General features: G+C 42.6%; 1 protein-coding gene across 6 annotated transcripts in view; it reads right to left on the bottom strand.

Annotated features, from left to right (window-relative positions):
- LOC119174500 (uncharacterized) overlaps positions 1-18,150 on the bottom strand; it is a 44,041-nt gene that overhangs the window by 8,123 nt on the left and 17,768 nt on the right. For 3 of the 6 annotated variants that reach the window (XM_037425430.2, XM_075895534.1, XM_075895535.1), the window contains exons 10-25: positions 16,517-16,808; positions 15,611-15,694; positions 14,783-14,881; positions 12,070-12,154; positions 11,085-11,186; positions 10,252-10,359; positions 8,172-9,146; positions 7,511-7,816; positions 3,353-3,444; positions 2,633-2,693; positions 2,451-2,531; positions 2,252-2,327; positions 1,812-1,876; positions 1,261-1,362; positions 940-1,073; positions 86-270 (exon numbers count right to left, since the gene is read on the bottom strand). In XM_037425430.2, the coding sequence (XP_037281327.2) occupies positions 86-270; positions 940-1,073; positions 1,261-1,362; positions 1,812-1,876; positions 2,252-2,327; positions 2,451-2,531; positions 2,633-2,693; positions 3,353-3,444; positions 7,511-7,816; positions 8,172-9,146; positions 10,252-10,359; positions 11,085-11,186; positions 12,070-12,154; positions 14,783-14,881; positions 15,611-15,694; positions 16,517-16,808 (2,847 nt within the window). Of the gene's footprint in view, positions 1-80; positions 271-939; positions 1,074-1,260; positions 1,363-1,811; positions 1,877-2,251; positions 2,328-2,450; positions 2,532-2,632; positions 2,694-3,352; positions 3,445-7,510; positions 7,817-8,171; positions 9,147-10,251; positions 10,360-11,084; positions 11,187-12,069; positions 12,155-14,782; positions 14,882-15,610; positions 15,695-16,516; positions 16,809-18,150 lie in introns of all 6 variants that reach the window. The other 3 variants (XM_037425431.2, XM_037425433.2, XM_037425432.2) reach the window with 3 other exon arrangements.

Here is an 18,150-nt window from a genome sequence, read left to right as displayed (position 1 = left end):
TTATACTTTAACCACACTTGCTACAAGGTTTCAATGACTATATATTTTTCTAGGATGATGCTCAAGGACTACGGGCTGACCTTACTTGCAGTCATGTGCCTTGCAAAAGATTCATCCAACATGGCTTGAACACGCTGACGTGTGGCTGCACTCTGTGTCGGCACTGGTGGGGCTGTTCTCCTTACCGGACTCATGGGCCAACTAGGCAGATGTTCAGGAAACAGGGGCACCCGATGTGGCGTAGACTGGTTTTGATTCGGTGGCTTTCGCCTGTACACACACCAGGAGGCTCAAAAATACAGCTCACTTTGCCTGTAGCTTCAAGCTTCATACTAACAGGTGACAATTTTTCTCTTTCACGCATGTCCAATAATTAAAAAAACAATTAAATTCTGGGCTGAAAGCTTTTACTATGTCCTGGCAGCAGATGTGAAGTCAGCATTTGTCTGAAGTCCTCCTCAAAACATGGCTTTCTCTCGTGATACCGAATTCAAGATAAAATGCTTTTGTTCTGCTTATGTGAATGCCAGCGTAAACGTAAAATAAAAGATCACTGCACCCGACAAAAGTAATATAAGTGCAGATAGCTTGGTCTCTGCTAGTATTTATCAAGAGTTCAAGGCTTCTTAAGAAAACCAGCAACACTAGGACACATGTTGAGCAGTATCTAGTATCCCAGAAAATTCATGCCATTGAATTCGTATGTGTGAGCCGAACATTGTTTTTGTGCTCTTTGCAAATCTTACTGTGCCTTGAGTAAGACAGCGGTGGTCTGGCTTCACTTTACAAACATAATTTCCACTCCAGCAGTTTTTTCACATCTCCCAACACAGTGAGCTTCCAGTGATCAGTTTTCCCACACTGCTACTACCGTACAAGGCTACTTTCGTTTAAGTGTACTGGAACACACAACAAATTATATATATTCAGTCGAGTTACCTGGGAAAGCTCTTGTTGGCTGACACGTCCACCTTCTTGTCTTCCTCCGGCGTATCCCCCTTTTTCGACGACAACCACGAATAATGGAGATCGGGCTCAGAGCTGAGGTTTCTCTGCAGATTGCTGATCTCTGCCTGTAATTTTCATGTGAATGCAATCAGTGAAAATGTCTTTGAACGCAAAAGAATTTTAACATCGTGAACAGTTTCAATACCTCTTCAGCATAAGCTTCTGTAAAACAAAACTTCGCATATGAGTGTGATGGCTTTTTTTTTTTTTTACACAGAAACCAAGAAGCAGTGATGAGATGAAGATGCTCACAGACAGGTCGCTCCTGTACTTTTCAAATAGAAAATCCTGCTGTCCATTCTGTTCCAAACGTTTTGGACGTGTTTCTTCAGACTCGGGTCTCTCAGGTTGCGCCTGTTCACAAAACCAAGACGAAAATGAACAAAAGGCTTGGCACACAAAGGACTGTTGGGCCTGGCACACGAAAGACTCTTTGTTCAAATATCATGAACCCATACCAACAACGTGCACACCGGCGTGAAAGACTACACCTAATTTGTATATAAGATTGCTGAACACCCATGATTTGAAAGTTGAATTAAGGAAGCAGAACAGGAAGAAGCAGGTTTTTGACAAGCAGGTTACATATGTCAACTGCCGCTACATTTACTTCTATAGCCCTGTAAATTCTCTAATTAAACAATTTTGAAGAAACTCACTCTTTAACCTTACTGACAGTTAGGCGGTTGCATTTGGGTGTTTCGACCATATCACTCAGTGTCAAAAATGGAGTTGTGCCGCAACACAATTGCTTTATGAGCGTGTTCCTGCTTTCAAAATATTTACAATTCAAATCAACTCACCGTAAAGCCCAAGGTTGACTTGAGCAACTCTTCTCGGGCCATCTGCTGCCTGATCTGCTGCATTTCTAGGTACCAATGAAAACAAAAATGGTCAGCGTGTAAACATTGCTAAGACAAATCTTAGGCATAGCAGGATGAATGTTTAGGTTTGTCCTATGCCCAAACATCATGGCACATTTTATTGTTATTCTCCCGCAACCTCGATTCAAACAGCAAACATTTATGGGAGTCACCGCCACACCAGAGCGACCCTTCTAAAGTAGGACCCTACAAACACCCAGGTTCTTTTGTAAACCGTCGTCATTTTGCGATAGCGTTTGACGAAGACACACTCAAGATTTTTTTTAGCTTTAAATCACCGTCATACTCCCTGAGGCTAACAAATGACTAACATTCATATAAATACTTTCTACTATTAATAGTGCCATTTAGATTCCTACCTGTTTTGAGGTCACTAATCTCCAAATCCATTCGATAATGGCGATCAGATTCTATCTTCAGTGACAGCAGGTCAATCTGAAACACACAGGTAAACCCACATCGTTAAGGAATAGCAGGCCTGAATAGGGACATGTACGGACACAGTTACGTGATAAGTGCAGTTAAGTTGCCAAACTGACCAGCAGAAGTGCAACATACCTTTCTTTGCAATTCTGACACGTGACGGTCAATCTGGTGATGACTTGTAAAACCGTCTCTATCGAAAGCATGGTTCAAGCTCTGTAGAATAAATGAAGGTTCAAAAAGGAATTAAAGATATCAGCTGAAAGGAAGTCAACGTAATAATGAAAACTGCCAGTTTCTTTTTCTCTGCCACTCGCCTTAAGTTTTTCTTTGATGCCTTTAAGCTCCGACTTATATTTCAGCAGAGCCCTCTTGTTCCTGCACAAGAATAAAAGAAAAGACCTGTTAACTTGACGACATAAATACTCAGATTTTGAAGTTCAAGTTCATTCGAGTTTGCATAACACGACCAGTACACGAACAGAAAAGCGCTGAAGTGGTTTCCAAGATCAGGGGACTGTAGTGAGATTCTCCATACATGACTGATGGGGACAATAATAACAATATCTACGGTTTTACGTTTCAAAACCACAATATGATTATGAGAGACGCTGTAACAGAGGCCTCCAAAAATTTCTACTATCTGGTGTCATTTTATGTGCACTCACATGGCACGGTTCACGGGCCTATAACATTTTGCCTTCGTGGAAATGCTTCCGCCGCGGCAGGGATCAAACCCGCGACCATTTGGCCAACCACCTTAACCACCGCTCCACTGCAGTGGACTGACAAATTACGAAACAAGGAGAGAAATCTAAATTCAAGTAAAAATTGAAAAACTGCACCAACAGCAGAAATGGGTAAACAAGTTGACTACGGAGGGCAGACATTCCAGTAAAACAAGAGTGGAAACTAAAGCAACAGGGCAATTTTACGTAGGGTTTTTGTTGATCAAAGGCATAAATGCAACCAAGAAACTGAAATCCGTACAAACCTGGAAAATGCACATTTGCTGCTGTGGTTCATTGCAAACTCACCTGTATCTTTCTTTAGCCAGCTTGGCATCTCCTAATAAGCATTCCTTGGTGAGACTTATGGTGTTGGCAGCTTGCTTCTCTTCAACCTGGGCCTGTCAATGAACGCCTAATTGGGCTAATTGCACAGATCCCGCATGATGCCAAAAACATTTTCTTCTCTTTTGGGGACACCAGAGGCAACTTTCTTAGTGCTCACACTCAGAGGCTTTGACAGGAAAAGGGAGCTAGTTTTCGAAAAAAAAAATTGAGTGACAAGACATTTATACCAGGGGCACAAGAAGGAAGATTTAAATGATAACTATGCCATGCATACTAGCCTTTTTTTCACTGCCACCAGTAAAACTGTCAGTGCACACATTTTGCTCAGCACAGCCTATGACTGCGTGCCACAACTTGCAGTGTTTTCAGTGATTTTGATTCGATTACATGCATGGAGTAAAATGTAAATTGTAGAACACACTGAAACGTTATCAGGCATGAGATGTCACGCTCGATTGTACCCCAACTCGTGTGCGAATAGCCGAGGCGTTATATCCATAGATGAAATTATAAAATGATGGAACGACTGTGAATGCTGCTGCCATTGTACGGAGAGCATCCTTCGCTTAGTTGGCCGCCAGTCTGCCTAATGAAGAGTTTGATCTTTCACTGGTATTAGTATATTAAGTTGCTGCACTATATCCATGCTGCCATGACATAGTAGCACTGGGGGGGGGGGGGATGCACAATGTGACAATAGTAAAGAGGGAAGATGTGCTCGTGATAATGATTTGATTGATATGCGAGGTTTTACATCCCAAAACAACCACATGATTATGAGAGACGTCGTAGTGGAGGGCACCGGAAATTTCGACTACCTAGGATTCTTTAACATGCACCCAAATCTGAGCACACGGGCCTACAGCAGATGTGCTCATCATAAGACATTGCATTACACTTGATTACGATTCTGACGCGTGACATGCTATCTTCTCAAGGTGATCATGAACAGCCCGTACACGAGATCAACTAACAAGATTCACCGATATTTCCATGTTTGTGCATCACTTGTCATGTTCACTTTTCATCAGTAAGGATTGCAGCAAGACCCATGATGTTGTTCAGAAGCTGAGTGTTCTCGGGGAAGAATTCTAACAGTGAAATGTCAAATTTTCACTTTATTATTCCATTACTTTGTTGTATCGATCTGTATCATTTTAAATACCAGCATGTATTTTAACTTATTCAAGTAATGTTTTATTGGCTACATTTCCAATGAAGGTGGAAATGTTGTAGGCCCGTGTGTTCAGATTTGGGTGCATGTTAAAGAACCCCCAGGTGGTCGAAATTCCCGGAGCCATCCACTACGGTGTCTCTCATAACCAAATGGTGGTTTTGGGACGTTAAACCCCACATATAAATAAATCAATCAAGTCATGTTTCATTATTCTTTAAACATGCTGCAAATGTTTAACAAGCCCACTTAAATGAACAAGTTTGTTTTAGTATGGGCTGAGCCCTTATCATTAGTGACTCTCAATGCCGTCGACACACTCAGCGAAAAATCAGATTATGCTAAACCCAGCCTTAACCTTCAAATAATATTCACAGATCACTTTGGGCACTATAAAAGTACATAACCATGAATAATACAATTGATGTTACACTGAATTAAACACAAGTTGATTATTAACAGTAATGACTACGATATGTTAATCACATTGTCGCCTTGGATCGGACAGATTTTAGGTGATTTCCCAGGATGATTTCCCAGGGTGACTCACTGTATGCATCTCTCACAATCAATATAAATGAAGTAAACAAGAAGGGAATGGACGATGCGACTCAAATGAATAACTTATGAATGACCTGCATTACCTTAACCAAGCTAACTTGACGGCTGCTAACTTGACGGCTGCTTTAACTGATGCAGTCAAAACGTTAAAATAAAACCTCCACTTTGGTCCATTTTAAGTACAGTGGAGTCTTATGCCTTTAAAACTCCTTACTAAATGGCATTCGTGCTTCAATAATACATCATCATCATCAGCCTGACTACGCCCACTGCATGGCGAATCTCCCATGATCTCCGAATCAACCCGGTTTTGTGCCTTGTGCTGCCATGTTATACCTGCGAACTTTTCCATCTCATCGGCCCATCTAACTTTGTCTCACCCTCACGCGTTTTCCTTCTCTGGTAATCCAGTCAGTTACTCTTAATGACCAGTGGTTATCCTGCCTATGTGCTACGTGCCCAGCCCATGTCCATTTCGTCATCTTGGATTCAACTATGATATCTTTAACACCGGTTTGTTCCCTGTTCCACTTTGCTCTCTTCTTGTCACTTTAAGGTTACACCTGTCACTTTCCTTTCCATCACTCGCTGATCGTCCTAAATTTAAGCTGAACCCTCTTTGTAAGCCTCGACGTTTATGTTCCGTAGGTAAGTACTGGCAAGATGCAGCAGTAATATATTTTCCGCATGAGCGTTTGTGATAAATTATCATTCGTGATTTGAGCTTGCCGAATGTGATCCGCCCCATCCTTATTCTTCTAGTTATTTCACCCTCATAGTTCGGCTCTACAGTTACAACCTGTCCTAAGTAGACATACTGCTTTTCAACTTTCAGTGTCTCTCCACCTACCCCAAAGTGCTGCTTTCTGCCGAGACTGCTGCACATTACTTTAGTTTTGTGCGTATTAATTTTCAGACCTACCCTTCTGCTTTCCGTGTCTAGTTCAGTAATCATGAGCTGTAATTCGTCCCCTGGGTTACTCATCAAGGCAATGTCCTCAGCGAATCGAAGTTTACTAAAATACTCTCTGTTAACTCTTATCCCTAAATTTTCAATAATACGACTTCCCCCAAATCAGTATGTATTGCATGCCAATAAAGTAGAAATATCTCCTCCAATCATAGGCCAAGTTTTCACATTCCTGTATGAACAGAGCCACAGAAGTCATGGCACCTCGAAAAAGCAGAATTAGCAGTGCAAAAAAAAATTATATGTTTCAGAACAAATAAAAACTTAAAACTTTTTTCGTTCTTTTTTTTTAAAGCTTAGCCTTAATACGAAGCTAGGTATACCTTTCAGTACAAGTTTTATTTACTGAAAAAATGATGTTCCAGAGTCTGTTTTGAGAAATTTTTGGCAATAGAAATAAATGTAGCGGCTAGTTAAATCAGAAAGTACATATACATCATTATCATCAGCTTGACTACTCTCACTGCAGGACAAAGGCTTCTCCCATGTTCCTCGGTCCTCTGCTTGCTGCTGCCACTTTATACACACAGGACAGAGTACACTGGTAGAACATGGGAGAGGCCTTTGGTCTGCAGTGGGCATAGTCAAGCTGATGACGATGACATATACGTACTTTTCGATTAAACTAGCCGCTACATTTATTCCCAATGCCGAAAATTTCCCAAAACAGACTTCAAAACATCATTTTTGAGTAAACCAAATGCCTACTAACAAGTATACATTCGTCTTTGGTAATTTGAAAGCCCAACTAATGAGCTTTCTAGTAGTATTTCTGATATTTCTAGTAGTATAATTAGTAATATAAACTACACAACAGTCTATTTAGTTTCAAATAACTGTAGCAACACTCTGTAATTGTTATTGAAGAGCATGAGCAACAATTTAGATAATATATTCAACTTCCATGACAACCATCAGGGGCACGATGGATGCATGAATGGTAGAACTTTATTTATAGCCCTCAGAGACGTGACAAAAGCACAGTGCGGTTGAATGCATTCTATTACAGAATGCATATAATATTGTGCTTATCTTCAGTGTGCGAAAGTGAGCGCACATGGTTTAGGTGCTTTTTTAACTAATGCGCTCAATTTGCAGACATTATACAGACATTCTCAAGCGTGTCTCATATGCACTTCTACATTTTGATGACACAACAGTGCCAATGCTTTTCTTGCTTAAAGTTGCACACATTTGGCGCTGCCTTCTACACTGTTGCTTCAGAGTTAAGGATAGGTGCCGCGCTACCCTGCTGCAAACTTTCGTTCAATTCTTTGTAAGGGCTAGATATGCAGCAACCATACCTAATTCTGTCAATGGACACATAGTGCTAATGCAGCCAAAGAAATGTTCCTGTAGTTAAAATCTTTCAAAAAGTGGTGCAACTCTTTCAGACAAGCGAGGTCCTACTCACAATGTAAGTAGTGTGTGCAGCTTCACTTCGGAGGCTCTCACGTCTGCGCACCTCGTTCTTGAGGTCGGTCAGCGTGGTGGCCAGGTTGTTGAGCACGGCTGTGAGGTCTGCATCTGGCATGTTCTCCCCATGGTCTGCCGATATACGGCGCAAACAGCCAGCACGGTCTTTCTTCCGCAGGGAGGCAGTCTGCTCCAGCATACCGTCAAGTCGGTGCAGCACCTCCTGCCACTGTGCCGAACTCGGCACATTGCCGGGTTCGCCCATGCGGTTGAGAAGGTCTTCGTGCTGCCGTTGCATGGTTACCTTAGTGAAGGAAAAGAACAAAAGTCGCTAGTGTAGGCTAACTTAGTCTAACAAATGAAAAAGCACTCTTATTTGATGTACGGCCATTTCGCGCAGTGTGACAATAATGAAGCGCTGCTTTGAGTGTTGTTATAGCTGCAATAATAATAAAACTAACTCGTTCGATCAGGGCAATTATGTAGGTAGGTTCATGCTGCAAACGTGTAGATGACAACTGTTACCCTTTACGAACTTTGCTCTACTTTATGGGTTACCGTGATACATATACCGACCTTCTATTTCAAGCAAATGGTATTCAGGAAACAGTACGCAACATCTACCATCTGATTAAACCCGTATGAAAAGGCTCACCTACCTGCATAGACTTCAGCTCAGTCGAGACGGGCTCCACAATCTTTGAGACCCGTTGGATGCCCCTCTCATGACATGATTCCAGCCTTGCAAACATGCCACTCGTGTCCATCTGGATAAGCTCGTCCTTTAGGCTCTGCAGCTCGCGAAGTGCGGTGCTCTGATTCAATCTGATCTCGGCAAACTCGTCAGACAAAGCCGAGCCATTGAAGGCTTCCTCGTCATCACAGCTGCCCTTCGCAGCCAAATGACCTGCGGTGGAGGTAGCAAGAGCATTCTTCTGCGACGATGCCACCTTATTCAGCAAATTTAGCATTTCCTGCTTTGTGGCAGCATGGTACTCTGCAAACGCTTCCACCACTTTTTGGGTGGCGTTTGTCACCTCCGACTGCGACGCCTTTTTGATCTCATCGGCGTAGAAGTCGAGCCTGTCCAACACCCGCCCAACACCTTCCCTGATGTCGGACAAGTCCGCGCTTGCCGCAGTAGCGGATGGAACAGCAGCGATGTGGCCATTCGATGGCAGATATGAAGAATTTAGTTCTTCCCGAGGCGCAGAGCCGGAGCTCATTTTGCTCGCCAACACCGCTTGTATCTCCTCGAGCGTGTCTGTTAGCACTTTTTGATTAGTTTCGAGGCGTTCGAGTGTCTGGTTGATGCCGCCGAAATTCTGCGTCAAAGACGCCGTTGTTGCGAGCTGGTTGTTGGCATCATCCTCGAGCAAGTTGTTCGCATTCCTGTCTGAGCCTAAGTCGTACCTCTTGGCGTGAAAGCTGTTGTCGATGCTGTGGAGAACACGGGAGGTCTGCTCTGCGCTCTCAGAGAGCTTCTGCAGGTCCTTCAGAGCAGATGTAGACAAGGTGAGCAGCCTGGCGATTCCTTCCTCAGCTCGCTCAATGCTGTGTGCTGAGTCGGCCTTGAGATTGAGTGATGCGAGGACTTCGTGCAGGGCACCGAGCTTCTCCTGTATGGCAGCAAACTGAAAAAACAAAAATTAAAGAAATGAAAAATGCAATTCCTAGTACCACTCTGCAAACTTTTTTTTTTCATTTCTTTTGTACACTAGGCACCGGCTGCACATTTACAAAAAAATTCTCCTTTATCATTCTCTTTAATTAAGGGGGCCTTGCAACACTTTTTGAAGTAACCATTGAATGGCTTCACTAAGGGAGTTTATTGCCGTAAGAATCAACCACCACAAACGTTTTTAGAACACCTTAAGTACAAGCGATGATGTAGAGGTTTGTCGCGTGCTGCAAGTGCTTTCTCTATTCTCTCATCCCAACAAACGTGCTGTAAGCTAAGCAAAAAGGGATGGCACGGGGGAAAGAAGCTACATCCCACGTGCGTCACGACCTTGAACATTTCTTCTTTTCTTTTTCTTTTTTAATACACAGCTTACTTTCAATGTGATTGCGAGCACAGGCGTGGGCACGCGGCGGTATCTGAAACCGTTGAATTGAGGAGCGTCTATCTATAACAACTAACGAGTGATCATCTGGGTTTGACCAGGCACAAGAGGCAATGGCACCCAATTTGTAGCTTGCTTATGTCGTTCTGTGCCACTTTTGTTTCTACCCCATTGGGGAGAGAAAAAATGCACGTGCACTCTGATGCAGGTAAGGCTTGTCGCAGCCACAAAATAGAGTTTCAGGATGAGCCTCACGAGAAGTAGGTATACCATTATCAGTATACATCGATTGACATTTAATCAGCAAATATGCCTTATAGATACCTTTGCCTTCGAAAAACGGTAGTCTGAAAAGTGTGGGAGATACGAACAAGGCACACCTGCAGATATTTACACATGCGATCAATTCAGAACACTACATACATGCATGCTATTAGCACAAAGCCACAGTTATGCAAGGTTAATGAACAAGCAATCACACTTGTAAAGAGACTACCACAACAAAAATGCATACAAAGGCATTTGAGCATGTGGCGTACGATACACTCTGAAAATATAGTACTGCATGGGAGTCCAGTAGGGGTCCATAAATAATGTTGCTTTTAAAAACAATAATGTGCTACCGTACGAGGATACAAGGTTTATAAATTTTACCAATGCTTGGAGCACACACCTCAGTACTTGTTTGCGCAGTCAATAAATGAACATCTTTTTCGTTGATTTTTAGCAGAAGCTTCTCACGTTCTTCAGCCCACTGTTTCTCCTTCTCGCTGACAATTTCCTGCAAACATTCAACGTTCATGACACAGTCTACCACACTGCCTGCCTACGTTCACCTCTTTACAACAAACCACTTTGCAATGCAAAAAAACGCCTGTTTTAACAGTGGCATAATTCTTTAAAGTTGTTCTAGAATCGCACAAACAAGGCGTTATCTCCAAATGACGCTGCTCGACGAAATGTAAAACTAAGAATGAATTTCTACGTGTCCAGAACCTGTTACTCCAAGAAATGCATAGTAATCAGCTGCACATGCCACATACTAAATTAGGTAAACATGCCACAAACATGCCTCTCGTTCAATGCAGAGAACATCACATGCAAACAAAGCACATAAAGTTAGCAGACGTCACAAAGTTGGGACTAGCAGACTCGTTCCTCTCAGCACCCTTAGGTCTAAGACGGAAAGTTGTACGTTCACTGTTTGTGGATACGTGCATCCCGATATGAAGAGACTGCTTTTTTCCATAAACAGCTCAGCTACCTGTTGAAAAAGGTTGTTGGTGAATGTTGAAAAAGAAATTGTCCAGAAGAGAGAGAAAACGAAAGAAGAAACTCGTCGTGCTTGGGATCTCATGCTTGGACCCAAGACCCATCACACTGCGAAAAAACTTGCATTACCTTCATTCAGCAACGACATAAAACCCATTTGCAGACAAACACATGCACAAAAAAAGACAACACAAAAAGAGAGAAAACCATATGCCCCTCTTCATGAAGGCTTACCTTAAACAATGCCTCTTGCTTCTCACTCGCATCTTTGTACAAGTCGGCCGATTCCTTGTACGAGTTCAACTGTTTCTGAAGGAACTCAATCTCGTGGTGAAGCTGCCACGGCAGAAGAAAGGAAGGAGAATGCACAAACCAATGATGTGCTTGACATGTACATTCCCAACTGACAAACGTGACACAAAATTGGCGCAGCTCAACATGTACAGTAACATAGCTCTAAAACGCTAATAGCAATATGAAAGTAAGCATCAGTAATATAAGTTTTCCTTCATCTTTATTGAAAGGGTCCGACGTCACAAATCAAACATGGCACTTCTTTACAGGGATACTGAAGAAAGATTAGAAAACTAATAAAAACATCAAAATTCTACTCGGAAGATGCAACTGTTCCAATAAACACAGTTCATTTCACGTATTTTTGAACAGTTTGCTCTATTTTTGATGGACTGTCAGCACGCGGCAGCTGCATGTGAGCGCAAAGCGTGCCGTCACAATTGCCGAGGCGCAAGCAGGGCCCCAGTGTTTCTGTCCCTTCCTTTTCTCCACCTCTCCTATTATACCACTCTCCCCCTTGCGCAAAAGCACTGGCGCTTACCACAGCTGGGAGCACTGTTTACTACCGGTGCCGTTCGTAGTAGTTCTGGGAACTGTAGGGAGAACTAAGCAGGTCGAGAGACGTGAGCTGTCGCTCGCGTTGTTGGCCTGGCCGTTTCGGGCATATGCGACGCCACCAGACGTCACCTTCTCTAGTTCAAGAGGTGGCCACTGGACCCGGCAGTTGGTGAAATATGCATTAAATTTATTACTTTTAAATAGTTTTTGCCTGAACTGAAGGTTGTCTATCGATTTCAAGACTCAATTACTTCTGTTGGGGGCAACAGAAGTAACATCTCTACTAGTAAGGCTGCTGCACAATCCGTGCATATAAGGAGAGATGGTGAAAAGTGTGGCAGGCAAGTGTTCCTGCACTTTTACTCACATCTTTGATGAGCACTTTCGCACTTTTCAGTTCCTGCTCCAGATCAGCTAGCTTGCTGTCAATGGCATCCTTTGTTTCATGATCTCTGTTGAAAGCGAAAAAACTCTTAACAGAGTCAGACTGAAAGTAACACTGCGAGATTGCGAATTGTGGCAGCCAAGCATACGAGCAATAAGGCAAGACTGTTTCCTCTTGCGTGAAACTTATTTTTCCTGGGAATGAAACCGCACAAAGGCCTTATTTGGGTTTCTTCTACTATGGTGTCAATTATTATTTTTCAAACAAGATTGCAATTAGATGCAGTAGTAAAGAAATTACGATATTGGAAAACAGTAATGCACCTGATGAAACCACGAATGTTTAAGTCATAGGCTTCCTAGCAATGACTTCAAGTGGGGACAATATTTTTCAGCATGAAAAAACTGAAGCCAATATGATAACAAAGGTACCAAAGAGAGAATGCTGACCGCATCGCAAATCAAACATTTCCTTAGCTAGCATGAAAGCCAGAAAAAATGTGTAATGCAGTTCAAACCCTTTATAAAATACATGCACTACGAAGCAGCTCCAGTCCTATACATAATGTGTCTCACATAGGCAGCATACCAAGTACCGTAATTACTCGCATAATTTGTGCACTTTTTTTCCCGATTTTGGGGCACCGAGAAGGGCGTGCACAAATTATGTGGGGATTTTGCCAGCACATACGAAATATTGTGCTATAGTCTTAACGCATGCAATATATAAAAGAAGAAGAAAAATTTATAAAAGAAGAAATAAACTAGAGTTCAAACGAAGTGTACTTGCTCCTTTTCAAAGAATTAGCACGTACTTTACCCAGTCAGATCTGGTCACTAGCGGTTTCGCGGGAATCGATGATCGTGAAGTCTGGTTGGGAAACATTGTATTTTCTTAAACCTCTTTCGACAATGCTGGGAGAAACTAGGTCAGACTGACACGGTGATACCAGAAGAACTAAGCATCTGCACTCGATTGAAAAGACCTCCTTCAATGGCAGGAAACATGCTTCCTCGTGTATGACAGTGCCAATCGTCATGTTGAAGTACGTCCCCCCCTTGAAGTACTGTACTTTGTGGCAGTGTGTTTCCCATTTTCTTTGGCAAAATTCACAACAACGAGCTTCCATTTTGCCATATATATAATTACTGCAGCACATTGCAAGGAAACCATCAAAACACGTCGGCCAGATGGCCAAACTTAAACTTCTGAAATTGACCAAGCGTGCTTTGCAGCACGGACGCGGAGAACGAGGGGAACAGTTGGATCACCAGGCCCTCAAACGCCTCCGATGCAGAAAGTCGTCCGTGCCGTGACGTGACCGCGTGCATTCTCGTTATTATCGCGGTGGTAGAAATTGGGGATGGGGGAGGCAAACGCTCGAACAGTTCTGGCGACCCATCAACAGGTTCGTGTTCGAGTGCGGTATTCTAGGGACCCTAGTCCCTTTTCTAGGGACCCTGTGCTGTTTGACTGTGCTCGTCTGCTCGGCGAGGCGCGCACCCAGCCGAAGCATCAAACAGTCTAAAGGTGCACGCGCCAGCGAGCTGGCTCGGGCGGGTTGGGGAGCGCGAAATATGGAAGTAAATATTTTTTATTTCGTAAAGCTGGCAAAATGTTAGGGGTGCGCAAATTATGTGTGGGTGCAAATTATGCGCGTAAATACGGTACTCATTTTCAATCAACCTTTATCTTGATGTAGGCGTACTGGTGTCTCATACCAAATTGTCTTTTACATCAGGGTCTCTTTTATAAAAGGGTTCAACGGTACAAACAAAAATGAACTGACAGTACAGTGGCATCACTGTGATGATATGCGCCACAACATGCATGTTTGCTCATGAGGTAGTTTCGACTTGCTTGATTCCTTTTTGCCTAAAAAGCCATGCAGTGAACCCCGCAGTGAACGCAAGGTAGTCTGACAGCTGTCTACCTCCAAATGAGCAGCATTGAGACAGGCTGAGAGTGTTACAAGCCCTAAGTGCCTTGTAAAGTTCTACACTATCATGCAAGCAATGTGCAAATGTTAGAAAAGCAGAGCAGCAATGTGCGAAAATTTCCACATTTCCGACTCTAAACAAGCATACTGATTTCACAATTAAATTCACCTTCAGAATAGCGCCACAAGACATTCACGATTGCAAATGTGCTGATATTGTCCTCTGAATGGCTGGCACTGCTAACACGGCCTTTGGCACGTCTATGTGGCAAGATCCGAAGGCTGTGCCATTTGTTGCAGAAAGCTTAGAGCACATGAAACAAGCAAATAGAGTTGCTTTTATTTTGATTTTTTTGGTGTCTGCTAACCTTAGAATGTCTATCCTGCACCAAGTAACAGTGAAACTGATGTCTGCGTTTGCTTATGTCATTGATCTGAAAGATGACTTTCTTCAGGCGGAAATTTCTGCACAGCACATATACTACTGCTATTTTTCATTAGACTGCTTATTTAAGCCAGTCAGTATAGATGCATAGGAACGAGAAACAGCGTTAACCACATGACAACAGGACAGAGATGGACGGCACTTAGCCGTCCTTGCTCTGTTGTCATGCAGGTCATGCTGTTTCTTGTTTTCTACGAGCACTCTTACATTAAAAACACTTTAAAAGCAGTCACAGAAATACGAGACCTCACAAGTGTGTGGCAAAGTTATAAATAAGTGCTCAGATCTTCTCAACTGCAGTATTGCCCCACCTTAATATGGCTTGCTCCCTCTTAGCGAGCTGCAGCTGTAGCTCTCTGGCAAACAAATCTGCCTCCTTTCGATGTTGAATTTCTTCGTCCAGCTCAGCCCTGTTGGCCACCGGAGATAAAAGAGGGAAGGGCGCTCTGAGCACTCCGTGCTTTACAGAGATGGCTAATATACAACTATCAATTAAAATGAAAACTATCAAGGCTTACAGCACACTCATCTTGGCAAAGTAACATTTTTACATCTACCCAGGCACAACACTTCTTGTAAGATAATGTACACACTTTCGCTGAGAACAGTCACACAGATCTGCTCAGCTTTTGTGTCTTGACAAAACAAGTGCTGCGTCAAGACTGGTATAGTATTTCTAGAGCACATACTGCTAAACAAGTATTTTTGATGTATTGCTAAAGCTCTGCCCAATACATATTTAAAAAACAGAACCACTGGTGTTGCACACAATATTATCTGCCTCATGATAAATTGGATTGAGGCTTTGAACTCATCCAAAGATTCTTATGAAATCTTGCCATCGCAACCAAATGGCTACATACATCAGCAATGTTACGAAGACTGGAATAAAAAAAAAGGTGTTGCCAAAGTGACCAAAAGTTCTCAAATTTTGCAATTTTCTCGCCAAGAACATAGTACCATTGTAATTAGTAAGTCTACCCAAACAACCTTGAAGCGAAGCTGCAATGGCATGCAACACAGCACATGCATTTAGACCACGCATGGTTAGTACAGCTCTTACGAGAATAATGAAACTCGTAAGGAGGTTGGCCACTAAGGGCGGGGGCCGTCTGCGCACTTTATTCAGAACGGCTTACCGTGTTGAGCTGACCTCCCTCTGCAGTGTTGAGACCAGGTCTCCTATGTCGGATGTGGGCAGTGCCGTCAGTTCCACAACGTGCCTGTCAAGAATCGAAAGACAGTGCTTTGTGTAAGTAAACATGTGAATCAACGCAATGCTGACTACAACAGCAAGCATAAAGTTGCTGGCAACATCCTCGAGTGAAGAGAACATACATAACCAGCTGCCTGAGAAGTTAAAATTTTGTGAGAATATTGCAGACAAGCGAAGCAAGCTGGTTGCAAGGGAGAATGCAATGACAGCATGTGACAAATCTTCGCAATTCCACTTGTACAGGACAAATTCTAAACATTTTTGTGGCAGTGAATTCGTGAGGCAATAAGCTTTTTTAGTGAATCCGTTTCATGGCTAGTTGAAAAAGTGTTGCAGGGCCCATTTAAATGAACATATTACCCTCAAATCGGTTCATCATTTTTCAAAACTTAAAAGCTTGTTATGCCTGCTTATATATTTAATATGTTACGTATTTGACAGGTTATACCTTGCATCCACTGAAAGTCAAATTCTGCTACTACTCAAACTTGTTTCAACTTTCTTTGAATGAAAAAAAAAAAAGACATTTGCATAGGGGCTTTTTTTTCTTTTTTTTTAAATACTGTACATGTTAGGTCATCATAAATATGCCCATTTTTTTATATGTCATATACACTATTCAAATTCGATTAGAAATTATTTGATGAAGATCACTATTTGCTACAAACATAATATTCACTGTTAGCACAAGCCTAAGATATGCACATGTCAAGATGTAGATGCACTGTTCTATTAGGCACATATTCAGCATGATAGAGGTTCGACAATGCACGACTCAGCAGCTGGATGCCGTAACAAATGGCTTTGCTACCACAGAAGGCACACGTACCTTGTCGTCACTTCCTGCCTGTCTGCGATAGAGCTTTTCGTCGACCGGCTTGAGGCGTTCGATCTCTTGCGAACAACATGTGAGCCTCCGTAGTTGCCACCCGGATCGTCGGGGGGTCTCGGTGACACGCTGTCAGGCCGACCATTACTGTCCCTTAGAAGGCTTGGCCGCCTGGAACCCCCAATGACCAGTGGACTGGCCCTTGATGGTGGCGCTGAAGATGATGACGAACTCCAAGAACTGCGGAGCCGGTTTTTACTTAACCGGGGAGGCCTCTGTGGCGTACTGACATCTGCGAAAGCAAGAGTCCGCTCTAAGTGACATCGCTGTCAGCCTATTTAGGAAAGACAAAGGCCCCTTTGTAAAAAAAAAAAAAAAAAAAAAAAAAGCCTAGTTAACTTTATCTACCATCGCAGGCTCTGGCCTATGACTTTATCTCAACCTCATCTATTCAACCAACTTGTGTCACCATCAAGCTCATTTAGTACAGAGCTGCTTAAAGAGATGTAACGATGACTGAAACATATATGGATAGGATCCCGGCTGCGGCGGCTGCATTTACGATGGAGGCGGAAATGCTGTAGGCCCGTGTGCACAGATTTGGGCGCATGTTAAAGAACACCAGGTGGTCGAAATTTCCGGAGCCCTCCACTACGGCGTCTCTCATAATCATATGGTGGTTTTGGGATGTTAAACCCCACATATCAATCATTATATGGATAGAATAAGACACCAACAAATACCACAATGCTAAGAAACATCAGCCATTTCAACATTCTTACTGATGCAGAGCTCATTTTCTAAGTTCCTTTAAGCACTTTTTCTAATGCAGACGTTAAAAATGTGGTATTAAAAATGTGCTTTTAACGGTACTTTAGAAGAGCTGAAGTAAATGGCACACAAGATACACTCAAACCTCAATACAACCAACATGGATTTAACTAAATATCGGTCATAACGAAGTAACTGAAAAGTAGTCTTGCAATAGATACACTGTTAGAAATAACCTTAACCTTTACAATGAATTTTCACATATAACAAACTTATTTTCTTGCAAGATGCAACTTTGTTACAACGAGATTTAAGTGTAGTTCAGATGAAACCTAAGCAAAGTTTGTGAATGGAACAGACGAATTCGCAGACGAATCTCCAAAATGATTGCCAAATGTTGCTGCATCACCGAAAAAAGTGGGTGTCCATCCGACAAAGTTACCATCCAATGGAAACTCATGTGACCAAATGATGGTGTCATGATGACATTGCTATGCAACAAGTGATGGTGTCACCGATGATATCACCACATGATATCATGATGGTGATGCCATGTGGTGATATGACCATATTACGGGTACAAATCCCATCTTTTCGAGGATGCACTTGGGCGATGAACACACGAGGAATCAAATTAACAAAAGTGGGCCTGAGCTTCTGGGTAATTTGAACGGGGCCATATTTACAGAAGAAAAGCAGTTGTGGCACTTTGAGGAATACATTTCTGTAAAGGCGCATTTCTGGTGCGCTTCACTCAGCTTTATTGCCAGAAATCTAATAGACAGTGACACACTCTCAAGCGATCTGTACATATTTGAAGACAAAACAATAAATTAAAATGCTCCTACACCAGCACTGGACCT

This window comes from Rhipicephalus microplus, chromosome 5 (assembly GCF_043290135.1).
Source record: "Rhipicephalus microplus isolate Deutch F79 chromosome 5, USDA_Rmic, whole genome shotgun sequence".
Taxonomy (NCBI): domain Eukaryota; kingdom Metazoa; phylum Arthropoda; class Arachnida; order Ixodida; family Ixodidae; genus Rhipicephalus; species Rhipicephalus microplus.
Note: the sequence above shows the minus strand (reverse complement) of the source record. Positions and strands in the feature narration are given on the sequence as shown.